This window comes from Barbus barbus (assembly GCF_936440315.1).
Source record: "Barbus barbus genome assembly, chromosome: 6".
Lineage (NCBI taxonomy): Eukaryota > Metazoa > Chordata > Actinopteri > Cypriniformes > Cyprinidae > Barbus > Barbus barbus.
The window spans coordinates 30,905,126-30,918,717 of NC_136734.1; the positions used below are offsets into that span (position 1 = coordinate 30,905,126).

Below are 13,592 nucleotides of genomic sequence, written 5' to 3' on the forward strand. Positions count from 1 at the left end.
AGTTGCGATTTTCTAGGTTGATATGGCTAGGAACTATACTCTCATTCCGGCGTATGAGAGCAGCAGATGCAATGATATTACGCAGCGCCTGAAAGTAGTCCCCAGCTAGGTAACTAGTTATGATATAGATGGGGACTACTTTCAGGCGCTGGGTAATATCATTGCGCCTGCTGCACCCATGGTACGGCAGCAATGTACGGTGGAAAGGAAAGGAAAGGAAAGTACGGTGTATGTTCACTACTGTGTGTACACTTGGATGAGTTAAATGCAGAGCACAAATTCCGAGTATGGGTCACCATACATGGCCACACACCCCTTTCCTTTCCTTCCTTTCCAAAGTTCCTTGATTATTACGCCGGAATGAGAGTATAGTTCCTAGCCATATCAGCCTAGAAAATCGCAACTTTTCATTTTCAGTCAGTGTATAAATTAAATACACAGGTTAATCAATACACACAGCTGGGCAAGAATTAACTAATAATCACACTAAACAAGGACAGGAAACAAACCAAATAAGGAAACATGAGGTGGGAACACATGACACACGACAGAGGACTGACAATACTAGTCCACGTTCGGCTACGTAACATATATTCAAAAATTAAATAAAACAAACCAATAAAACATTTAATTCATGGGGATGAACACAGAAACAATGCGCACATTTCTGTGTGAGTTTGTTGTGATCGGAAGGAATTTAAAGTCTGCTAGTGTGTGATCCTCAGTCGTTAAGTGTATGATGCCTGGCGTTTTAAAAATCTGTTCACATTTTAAAAGTCGTGTAGTGTATTCCAGTCTTTAGTTGCTTTTTTTCCTGGACAGATATGACAGGTTTCTGATGGACGACATGCCTCTTTCATCTTTGGGCATAAACTATAGTTATGTCTCGATTTTGTCATCTTAAAGCTGTTAAAAGTTATTAGACATTTTATAAAGATTAACTTAAAGTGACAACCATCAGTTAATATTTAAAGTCTGTTTATGAAGTATTTACATAGATGGTTAATATGGAAGAGCTTAAAGAGAACACACTGAGCTTAATTGGAGCAGCAACAATTTTTAATACATTTCATGTAATATTTATTAAAATGACAGGATTTTGCTAAATAAATAGTCTAGTTCATGTATTAAATTCATACATATTTTAATATGAACAACTATTATTAACAATTTCTAGGAAATTATACTTTTTCTTATTAATGTCACACTGAAGCTGTGTGATTTTCATAGTAGTGTTCCCTTTAAGCTCACCTTAAAATAATATGAAATCTTTAAAAATTACAGCACTGTAAAACCACAGACCAGCAATAATTATACAGCTAGTCAGCTAACTGTGTTCTGTAGCATCTGCACTATGTTGCTAAAACTTTTATCTTTTGGATCTAATGTAATTATTTCCCACATCCAAGTTCCAGGTTACAATATGTAAAAGCCTGAACATTAATCTCTGAATTTTACAATAAGTAGTGAAACTTACCCAAAATAAAGGCTTAAACATCTAAAAAAAACACACATTTAAGGGGCTCCTCTTTTGGTGAAAGTTTTCAAACAGCTTTCAGAATGGCCACCAGACAGTGTGAACACACGGAGAGCCATATCTCAGTGTGCAATGATCCAACTGACTTCAAATTACAGGAGGTATGTAGTAACAAACACATAAATTGGCATGAGCATGCACACAACTGAAATGTTTGATTTTGACCTTTCACATGTGTTACTTTTCAAAGCAACTGATGACTTTTTAACATGATTCTTATTTATCAATCAAAACAATTCCAACAGGAGGATCAAAGATCAGTCTGAATCCTTCTCTCCTGTCTGGACGCCAGAGACTGTCTCCATACTCTTAGCACACAAGTTGGCAAAGCAAAGCCAAGTCCATTCCTTCACATGGCCTCAGCACTAAAGTTAAGTGAAGTACCTTTATTCCTACAAACTTGTTTAAGGTGTTCAGTTTCTCCCTCCAGGGCCTTTTCACAAACATTCACAGTATCGGTTTTCGCTTGGCAAAAACCACCTTAAAACAAACACACACAAGCTGCTCTCGCTACGGTATGTTTGACATAAGAACATTTCGAATTAACCTACAGTTTACATTCCTCCTCCTGGTTATTTTCCTCAGAATGTGAATGTGAAGTTTTTAATTGCTTAGAGACTGAGGGAAAGCATACACTTCTCTTATTGTTTAATGAGTTTCGTTAGTGCCATTAATTCAGCACGTATTGAACTGATGGAGTGACAAATAGCTGAGAGAGCAGTGAAAGATCACCTGCAAGCAGTGCAAGCCCATTTAAACAGGACTATACAATCATGTCAAAGATGAACGAGGGGATGAAATGAGAGACCATGGGAGGGGAGAGATATCTATGAACAGTGAGAACTACAGTTTATCTTCTAGGGGACACGTAAATAAACAAATAGAAAGAATGAACAAATTAACTAACAAGGAAAGAAATTAGGCAACACAAGATTAGTGGGACAAAATAGGGAGCTGATTGTTGTGGAGAATAGAGCTGGTATGGAAGGACTGTTTGATGACACACAGATAAGATGTCTTTACACTGTAAAGGAGACACAGAAGCGGCAGCTGACATAAGATACCCACCTAATGCACCTTGCATAAGGTTTGTTTTGCAAGAAGCACAAATGCAAAATGCATCTGCTGCTTTATTCAAGACAAGACATTAGGCTACTTCAAAACTTTGCACTGTAAGTCATCTTTGTTTATAGATTTGCAGCATGGAAGTCATAAACACTGTATCTGTATAAACAGTTGTATTATTCACAGATATTATTGTAAATATTATTATATATATATATATTTTTTTTTAAGGAAAATAATAATGTTAAAATTACTATTTCTGACTTATTAACAAAATAAATAAAATAAAATGCATAATTTGCTGGTGCTAGCTTGACTGGCCACCAGAATTTTTTTTTTTTTTTTTTGCAAAGAAATTGTTATTTAACAAGGATGCATGAAGTTGGAATAAGAAGACATATCCCTTGAGCCACATATCTACACATTAGAATTCCTGAAGGCTGAAAGATCACATGACTCTGAAGAATGGAGTAATCTCAAATTTAAAATATATAACAATAGAAAATAGTTATTTTAAATTGTAATAATATTTCACAATATTACTGTTTTACTGCACTTTAGATCAAATAAATGCAGCCTTAGTGAGCGTAAGAAACCTCTTTCAAATATCTTTAAAATAAATCTTATCAACAATAAACTTTCGGAAGGTAGTGTTAATGAAACAGTGAAAATTGTTACTGTTGAGACCTTTTTAAGAAGAAAATGTAAAAGATTTGAGAACAGGGATTGGGAAATAACACAAATCAGACTCAAACTTGCACTGCCCAGATGAGCGCCATAATTCAGTGTGTCAGAGCATGTGAACTAACCCCTGGACTACTTCTACAACCAAAGATATAATCTTGACAAATTAAAATAAAAAAATTGTCAAATCTATGAATGTGAATATACTTTCTGATGCATATGCTTTGTAGGTGATTGATGAGTTGAAATGGGTTGACATGCAGAGCTAAAGAGAGCGTGAAAACTGCTCAGTTCTCTGTGTGGAGCTATTGACTGGCAGATAAATGAGTTTTTGACTGCTGTGATGTGCTCACGTATGTGGCAGACAGGAAACACTCTCAGGCTTTCTGCAGCTCATGGCTTATTGTGAGACTCTACCTGTCAACAACTATCAAAAAGATGCATGTTTTGTTGTCTTCAGAGTTTGACTGTTGAAACTGAAGAGAAAACAATATATTTGTCATGCTGTTGACCTTAGGTGAACACGTGTGATGCCGTTAAGCAGTTTGTTCTGATCTGTCAGGAAGCATGAAGAGTTGCGGTCAGTTAAAGAGGGTAACATGTGATACCTGTATGCTCTCCTCAGCTCTCTGTGTGCAGTTCATCATCGTGGTGAACGTCAGAGTGGTGATGAGACCCGCTATGAAATGCTGCAAACTCAGACTCAGCACTGCCATACCTGAGGGAGAAAGAAGACACAATCCACATTAATACAATATACTACCCATTGCAGCGTGTTCTTGTCCTCAAGTTTGAATCGGTGACTTTGACTTTACATACTGCAAGTAAAAATTCAGTGTCTCTGAAATATTGCTCTGAATATTTGATGGTGTTAGCTGTTCATGAGGAATATGGCCTGTGGGAAGAGGCTGCTCTTGTGGTTGTATGTTCTGGTGCTCAATACTCTGAAGTCCATCTAAATCCAAAATTATTTTTTCAACGCATTTCTGACATCTGGAAGTGTAAAAGACCTGAAGGACGGGCTGTGGGCACCGATAACAGCCCCATGTATCTTTCTTTTGTCCAGTTTGGTAGCCAAACTAAAACAGACAGTTACTGAAATGCATATTGAACTATCTCACTGGAGACATGCTGTAACAAACGGTATGACAAATTTCAATTTTGCACGACTGGTCGCCATGTTTGCATGCTGTACTGAGCAACAGACAATAAAATTGTGAAAGGTAGCAAAAGAACTCCAGTTGGAAGCAGGAGTCCCAAAACAAAACAAAAACAAAACACTTTAAAAAAAACAAAGGAGTCCAAAAAATATATATATATAAAATAAAATAACTGTTGCCCACATCATATCCAAGGTTTTCCCTGCGTTTTTTAATTGTTCTGTGCAAATCAGTGCAAAATGACCACAGGCCTTTCCTTCATGTTGTTTGTTGATATGTCTGTGTGAAAACTGAATTTTGGGATCCTATATTCAGGGAAAGTATGCACGGGCATGACAGAAAACAAGAAACTGTGAAAATCTCTATAGACCTATAGACTGGGAAAGAATGCACCAACATGACAGAAAACAGGAAACTGTGAGAATTTTTAAATGTATGCAGAGTTGTGGTGTTCTGTCTTATAGTGTGTGCTTACTCATACTTAACACTGTCATACCTATGTTAGAAGAAACAGGACTTGCCAGTTATTAAACTGAACTCTCCCAGACTATTATTTATGCAGACAGAACCTTGTCAAATGACTAGTATTTAAACTTAACACACTCAAATCTGACTCTATGATGCCCCAATTGACACTTAGAAATCAGTGTCTTTTTGGCCGTTTTGAAATCGATTATTTAATTCACAGTAACGTCCACCCAGAGCATGAGACAGACAGTTTACCGTTAATGCCTCTAAAAATCATGAATCTCAAATCAATCATTACCAGAAGCCCATTTGCTGAAAAAAAATAAAAATTATGAAGCTTTCACATCCAGCTCCATCTGAATTATTCACTGGAAATGTTTAGTTCTGCCTAACAAGACTTCTCCATTACTTACCCAGGAACCATAGGAAGGAAAATCAGCTCTTCTGAGGCATCCAGTCTCATACAATATTGAAAAATATTTTCTGCAGAACTTTATCTTTTTTTTTTTTTTTCTTTTTTTGAGGGGGGTTAGATGGGGTACAGCTTTGCTTTGTTCCATTTCGTTTGGGAGAGCGGCAGAAAGAGAGACCGGGAGAGAGAGAATAAGAGAGACAGAGAGATGAGGGAGTTGTCAAACAGAAGCTCGCTGACAAAAACATCTTGACTAAAAAGCCACGACATCCTGGGGAAGAAGTAATACAGTGGCAAAAAATACAGCTAAAATGCAAGTTTCCCCATTTCCTTTTTTATCATTTTCATTAAATAAACATTCAAAGCATCTGTGAGAGAAAGAGACAGCATGAGAAAAAAAAAGAGAAACAGGCAGAGGGTTTGAATATGGGTTTATTCATTTATCAAAGTGAGCCGTGAGAATACGCGAGGTAAAATAGCGTTGGCTTCTGCAGACAGAAACAGAAACGCAAATCCACTTAAGCAAGTTGAACCGGGAGAGAGTATGTTTGACATAACTTCTGTATGATCACTTCTATAGAGCTCATGCATAAGATTTTGCTTGAATTGTGCTGAATCCAAGCACTAGGACTATGAAGATGGTTATCAGAACGGATCTACAGGAATCTCACAGAAGATTCACAGAATAAAAGTTCAAGATAAATTTTCAGAAAAGAGAGCACGCTGATCTTAGGTTAGATCAAAACTGAAAGTTTGGCTTTGGTTAGATATCAGCCTCTGGTACTTGGTTTTTATATTAAAACAGATACCTAAGGCAACAAATAAAGAGCCTGGAGCAAGTATGTGAACGGACTCAACAATTGTCAATTTCCGATGAATCGGACCATTTTTTCCCCTTTTTAATAAAACAAAATCAAAATAATCTTTAAATGTTATTTTATTTACATAGTATTTGCTTATACATAAATATTATTTATAAAACATTAATATATAAAAAAATTACTAAAATGTTATGTATATTTTAAAAAACAACAACATTCTGCAATTATCAAGTAAGTGCCAAAGAAGTTCTTGCCATTGCCATTTGCTGAAATCATTGTTTGCAAAAAAAAAATAATAAATTACATACAAGTCGTTAAAAAACTGCAAATGTCTTATCTTACCCATTTGGATTTTATTTATATTTAAATTACCAAATATGTGTTAGAAAAAAAAAAACACCATTTAAATGATTTCAAATTTTGATTTTCACTTCTCTATTCTGATCTCACCCCACAGCGATAAACTCTATGCTGGTCTGAATGACATTCATGTTAATACTCTCCCTTTTTATCACATGCTGTTGTTTAATGCAGCATTGAGAGTTTTATTCAGACACTCTCTGCCTGAACACCTGTTTACTCTGTGCAAGGTGCTGAAATGGACACTTTAGCCTGTCAGTGGAAAACACTGGAAACCAGAGAAGGCCCCATGGATGTTTAAATGCAGGGGAACAGTAGAAAGCTCAGAAGAGAACAGGTCAATTTCACTTCTATATATACATATGTACAGGTGAGCTACCTGACTCTTACGAACAAACTGTACCCACAAGACAGGCAGTAATAAACGTTTTGAAGCATAAAGATAAGTGGCACAATATTGAATTTCAAAATAAAATATAATAAGTCTGCTCTAATACCTATGCTGGTAAAATGCCATGTTTGCATACTTAGTGTGTACAAGCGTGTGTTGCATTTAGTGTGTACGCGTATCTGTATTTCTCACCTTTCATCAAGGGTGAGGGCTCCAGCACTACGAGAAGTGAGCTCTGGAAGACCATGCTGACAGTCCGCATCATAAACACACGTCTCATTAGCATGCCAATACTGAGGACATAAAACAGAGAAAGTTCGGTTATGTTATCTCAAACTCCACGAATATGCAATATAATGTAATGTCATGACATGTAATATACACCACAGTTTAATTTTGCTTTAAGAAATTAATACTATTATTTATTGGGGACAGATCAAATTAAGGTCCGAAATTTTTGCTTGCATTTTTCCTTTTTTTTTTGTATTCCTCATCCTCTCCTATCAAAATGCATGCTACAGATGCGAAAACGCAGAAAATCAAACCTGATCCGATTTTTTTTTATGACGGACGAAAGTTTCTGAGGCAGTGTAAACGTGATTAAACACAACGTGTTTAAAATTTCGGACTCAGTGTGCAATGACCAATGATGAACCAAAGTGAAAGGGAAAGACATTTATAATATTACAAAAAATATATATATTTTATTCTGTTTTATTTTATAAATTAGAGTTCCTATTTTCTATTTATTCAAAATTCTAAAAAAAAAAAAAAAAAAAAAAAAAAAAAAATCACAAAAATATGAAGCAGTTTTCAACAATGATAATAATAATAAATGTATCTTAAGCACCAAATCAGCACTGAGGACTGGAGTAATGCCTACTGAAAATTCAGCCTTGCCATCACAGAAATAAATTACATTTTAAAATATATTAAAATACAAAACTGTAATTATACATTGTAATAATATTTGCTGTTTTTAATAGATTTCTGCTCAATTAAATGCAGTCTTGGTGAGCATTATTTCTTACCAACCCCAAACGTTTGAATGGTAGTACAATGTAATATAACATCAGCAAGACAAAATATATTTTATTACAGCGAACTAAAAGCTATTAATTTACAGATCAGTCATTGTAGGACATTAATGAGGGTCAAACACACAGGACTGCCACACTGAGACAGAAAAACACTCCTTTACACATGCAGTGCGTTTGCTTACACACTCTAATTGATTCTCTATTAACAGTTAAGAATCCCTCAGGGGAACTTCCTTCACAAAATAATCAATAACGCACCAAGATCCACAGCCACAGCTGATTAACCCCCCACTAATTAGTGACCATCACACACCTCAATTTCTCCAGTCACGGCTTCTATGGTGTTGCTTTTCACATCTAATATTTTTAATCAGTAATGCATAACTGTTGCATGAAAATTAGTTTGACTCTTGTCAACAAAAGTTGTATATTTACATAAACGTATTTTCCATGTGAGCAGACTCTGAGGCCTCTGACAGTGAAAGAAAGAGAGAGTAGAGAAAGAGAGAAGGCGATGTGGGCCAAGGTCAACTGGACTTTAAGAGAAGAGTAAGGAATCGTCTGTCATCTTAAACCAGCCTTTTAGATCTAGATGAACCCAGTCAACAACAGCAGCCGGTCAGACAGAAAGCCAATCTGCCATCATTCTCATGCAAACACCCTCCCTGCATCCACTCAATAACACTCTTTCATATTTCACTCAGATGAGAGGAGAGGGAGAGAAAGAGAGCTGTAAGAAAGACAGACAGTCTTAAAATGGAAAACGAGCAAGTCAGAGAGAGAGAGAGAGAAGGGTGCGAGAGATTGAAAACAAGTCTAAAACAGGCGTATCACACGAGCAGTTTGCCCGATAAGATTCGTACTCTCAGATTGCTGATGGCGATCAGTGTATGGGGGTCAGTTTTTGGCCACTCAAGCGTTTCAGATGGGGCCAGGATAAGTGTCCAAATTAGCTTTTAGTGGCCCTGAACAGACAACGGCAGAAACCCAATCTGTGGGAAGCAAGGCCTGAATGCACGACTGTGTCGAATGAACGAGCTCCCTGCATGTGAAACTTTACATTCCTCCCCATTCACTGACACTGCCTTTAGCGTAGAGAGGGAACGAGAGAGACCAAAAGAGAGAGGAGGAAAAAAAAAAGATGAAGGTACCATAGAGAGAAGGAGAGGTTACAGAGAAAGGGAAAGAGAGAGAGTAAGAGAAAGAGAGCTAAGAAAATCTGAGCAGACATTTAACTCTGATTGTGATTTTATCACATTTTAGGACTGCACATCTGTCCCACTCACCGGGTATTTTGAAGGCATGTTTATTTATGCAAGAACTTATGCACCGCTTAAACAGTGCAAGTTGTGATTGTTTGGATATTTGCTCGGATGTAAATTTAGAAGCTAGACCTCTCAATTAAATTCTGGGTTGGAAAAGTTTGTTTGTATTCAAATTATCTTTAAAATGAAATGTCTTTATTAAAAATATATTATTATGGAAAATGCAAAATGTTAATTTCCAAAAATAATTCTAATACTGATTTGCTGCTCAATAAATATTTCTTGTTAGGCAGCGACTATTGTAATTGTAAATAGCATATTTTCTTGGCGATAGAGGCCATTTACAGTCGTGGTCAGAATTATTGGCACCCTTTGTAAATATGATCAAAGAAGGCTCTGAATGTGAAGGCTACCCCATGTGTACAATGAAATATACTGCTGTATTTCTGATGTTGTGGGCCTATATTTCTGCTGGAGGTCCTGGACATCTTGTTTAGACACATGGCATCATGGATTCTATTGTGGGTGTGGGGGTGGTGATGGCGCAGTGGATAAGACACATGCCTTTAGTGTGAGAGACCCGGGTTCGAATCCACTGTGAGACACCAATGTGTCCCTGAGCAAGACACTTAACCCCTAGTTGCTCCAGAGGCGTGCGACCTCTGACATATATAGCAATTGTAAGTCGCTTTGGATAAAAGCGTCAGCTAAATGAATAAATGTAAATAATCCAAACACAAACCTCAAAAACAACAGAAAAATGGGTCACTGGGCACAAAACCAAGCTTATGGTTTCTGCCATTCTAGTCCTCTGACCTGAACCCTGTAGAAAATGAGTGAGGTGAACTGAAGAGGAGAAGCATCAACATGGAGCTGGGAATCTAAAGGGTCTGGAGAGATTCTGGATGAACCAATGGTCTCTGATCTCTTGTCAGGTGTTGTCTAACCTCATCAGGCATTATAGGAGAAAATTTAGAGCTGTTAAACTGGTAAATGCAGGTTTCAAAAAGTATTGAATAAAAGGTACCATTAATTGTGGCCAATGTGTATTAGAGAAAAACATTTATTTTATAATGATATTTCCTCCCATTTTTAATTCTTATTCTCCAATGAAAGGTTATATTTTTGTGAATTTTTTTAAATAAAAGATCAAAAGGATTAACAATGCAGATTAATTTTCACAGCCTTTGATCATATTTACCAAGGGTGCCAATAATTCTGACCACGGCTGTATACTAAGTGAAAATAGCAGTATTTTCTTGGCATTATGCTCTAACAGAAAGTTTAAGAACATCAAGAGCATTGAAGACGTGGCTTTGGATCTACAGTCAATTGAAAGCAAATCTGCAAAGGCTATGGTTTGCTAGCTATGAAGATCTTTATTAGATGAACACTGCATGTGCTGTCGGTTCCACAGGTATAGATTCGATTACAGTACACGATACCACTATGACATTACCAGTTTGTTGTTCGTACCATACACATTAAATACAATGTCTAATTTATTCATTAAATAAGCTGTCACAGAGTATGAAATGAACACCCGCCAAACCCGCGTTAGTAGGAGGAATGTCTTTGCCTAGACACAATTTATATTGATATTTTCACAATATTTACGCTTGCAGAAATAAAGGCTACATTTGTTTACATTTTGCAGAATAGACGGAAGAAGATCCGTCAATGTGCATTTGTTTCGTTATGCTCAGATGTTCTGTAGCGGTCTTCTCCACGTCAGAGGTTATGTATACATTTATAATACATAATTAAATTTTAAAATATAATTTAATTCAGTGATGCAAATCTGAATTTTTAATCAGCTGTTACTCCAGTTTTCAGAGTCATATGATCCTTCAGAAATCATTCAAATATATTGATTTATTATCAGTGTCGTTGAAAAAAAACAGCATATGCTGGTAAGGTATGTTTTGAAGCTGGGATGCTGGTTTATGCTGGTCCTTTGCTGGTTTAAGCTGGTCCTTAGCTGGCCATATGGTGGTCGGACCAGCACATGACCAGCTTAAACCAGCTAAGGACCATCTTGAGTGAATGTCCAGCGCTCTCTCCACCCTCAATACCACGACTGAGGTGCCCTTGAGCAAGGCACCGAACCCCCAACTGTTCCCAGGGCGCTGCAGCATGGCTGCCCACTGCTCCGGGTGTGTGTTCACGGTGTGTGTGTGTGTGTGTGTATGTGTGTGCATTTGTTCACTACTCACTGCTGTGTGTGTGCACTTGGATGGGTTAAACGCAGAGCACCAATTTCGAGTATGGGTCACCATACTTGACAATACGTCACGACTTTACTTTACTTTTTTTTATCTTAAATCAGCTCAAACCAGCACCCAATGCTTCAAAACATACCTTACCAGCTTATGCTGTTTTTTTCAACAGGGAACAGATTTGCTGCTTAATATTTTTTGGAACCTGTGACATTTTGTTCAGGATTCTCTTATGAATAGAAAGCTAAAAAAAAAAAAAAGAACAGCATTGATAATAAATCAGGCTGATAAAAATTAATAAATATATTACATAAAAAAACATTACAAGTTTTTTGAACGGCAGTGTGTGTGTGTGTGTGTGTATGTGTATATATATATATATATGTCATTTACTTGTCCGAGTATAAAAGTTACTTGCCCGGAGAAAAAAAAAAAATTAATTGAGTTATAAATATAATTATTTATTGTGGTTATACAAAACAAATTTAGTTTATTTAGTTAGATTTTTCTTTTTAAATAAAATAATGAAAATAATAATAAAGTGTGATTATACTGTTATATTTTAACATAAAAAGGGAGTATTAATTACAAATACAATTATTTTATATTAAAATTAAAAATAAAATGCTAATATTTTTTATATATGAATTTTCAAACTAAAATTTTTTATTTTTTAATTAGAGTTCAATTTAATCAGACAATTCGTATAATAAGACATTTGGGCTGTTACCAAACTAATGAAATCAGTATCAACAAAATTCATCTTTGGTAATTTGCACTGCTCTTGGTACCTTGCGCTGGTCATTATGGAAATGATCTGGCTGTGTCTGTGTTCTTTAATGTGTGCATTGTTGGTAAATCACCCGCAGAATCTAGCACTCTAACGCTAATTTGCCCTGTTTAGTAAATCTGGCCCTAATTGCAAGTAGCTATAGATTCTATTTACACTATGTTAAAATAGCAGGATACTACTTATTGCAAATAATGGCAATTATCTGCACCTCAGTTTTGTAGTAAATTATGAAACAGTATGCAATGATAACGTATTGAGTGTAAATTATTATTTTAATTCAAATTATTAAATGAACGCCACCTTATTGGGACAATAAATCCCTTCCTACACCTACCCTATCCCTACCCGACACTTATTTTCAGCTTTTCGATTATTTCCTTAATTTTTATTGAAAATAAATGACTTTCTGATATGATATGAGATTTGAAAAGGAAGAAAAAAATAGTGTGGCAAAAGGCAGAATCGAACTCGGGTCAATCGCATCAAAATGACTACGGCACACGCTTTACCAATTACGCCACTGGAGCTGTTAACCATCTTCTGTCATGTTGACAAGTCCAATCACACCCAGGTGGGCCGAATTTCTGCCAACAAGGCAGGCTAAAATACACTCCATTCTTGTTTTTATAAATGTTGAAAAAATTTGTGCCGCTTAATATAAACCCTTTTTTATCATTATAAACATCTTTACTGTCACTTTTGATCAATTTAATGCATATTTGCTGAATAGAAGTATTAATTTCTTTAAAAAAAATGTTTAACTGACCCCAAACTTTTGAACAGTAGTATGTATATATGCATGTACGTATATGTATCTGTATATATACACATATATATATATATATAAACAAAAGAAAAATGATTTGAGGTCCGAATGAAATCAATCTGTGGTCCTGCATCACCTCACTAATAGCTTGTTTAGATGGTTAGAGAACTGTAGTTCATAGAGACAGTAAACTAAAGGTGACGTTACTCAGTCTTTTAATAGACCGACATTACATCATTTTAAAGTATACATCAACGTAAGCGTCAAGTGCAGAAGCTCATGTAATGCATTCCAGTGGTTTGTAAAATGGCATTAAAATGCATGTTGTTTCATGATGCCATAAGGTAAAGCAAACCAGCCTGGAGAAAATGGCACATGTCCAGAAGAGTATCATTTCACTTTAAACTGTGATACATAACTGGATGTCTGCCCTCAAGTCTGGAATGAAATAAAGACAGAACCACTGCACATGTCTTTCTCCAAAATCCTCTTCCTCGTGCCTTTCTCTGAGCACACTAACAGGTGTTGGGCCTATGAGTCAATACCGCTTGAGGAAGATAAGCGACTCAGGCTGCTCTTGGAACGGTTTAGGCAACCAAAGTCCTATCTTA

The 13,592-nt window shown here is 36.2% G+C and overlaps 2 protein-coding genes across 4 annotated transcripts in view; one reads left to right on the plus strand and one right to left on the minus strand.

The window, feature by feature from the left end:
- LOC306871647 (transient receptor potential cation channel subfamily M member 3-like) overlaps nucleotides 1-13,592 on the plus strand; it is a gene marked incomplete at its 5' end in the record, with an annotated part of 440,831 nt that overhangs the window by 107,108 nt on the left and 320,131 nt on the right.
- The window catches only part of LOC306871461 (major facilitator superfamily domain-containing protein 3-like), a 35,358-nt gene that overhangs the window by 14,846 nt on the left and 6,920 nt on the right, over nucleotides 1-13,592 (minus strand). For all 4 annotated transcript variants that reach the window (XM_079419415.1, XM_079419414.1, XM_079419413.1 and 1 more), the window contains exons 4-5: nucleotides 7,091-7,191; nucleotides 3,895-4,004 (exon numbers count right to left, since the gene is read on the minus strand). In XM_079419415.1, the coding sequence (XP_079275541.1) occupies nucleotides 3,895-4,004; nucleotides 7,091-7,191 (211 nt within the window). The remainder of the gene's footprint in view (nucleotides 1-3,894; nucleotides 4,005-7,090; nucleotides 7,192-13,592) is intronic.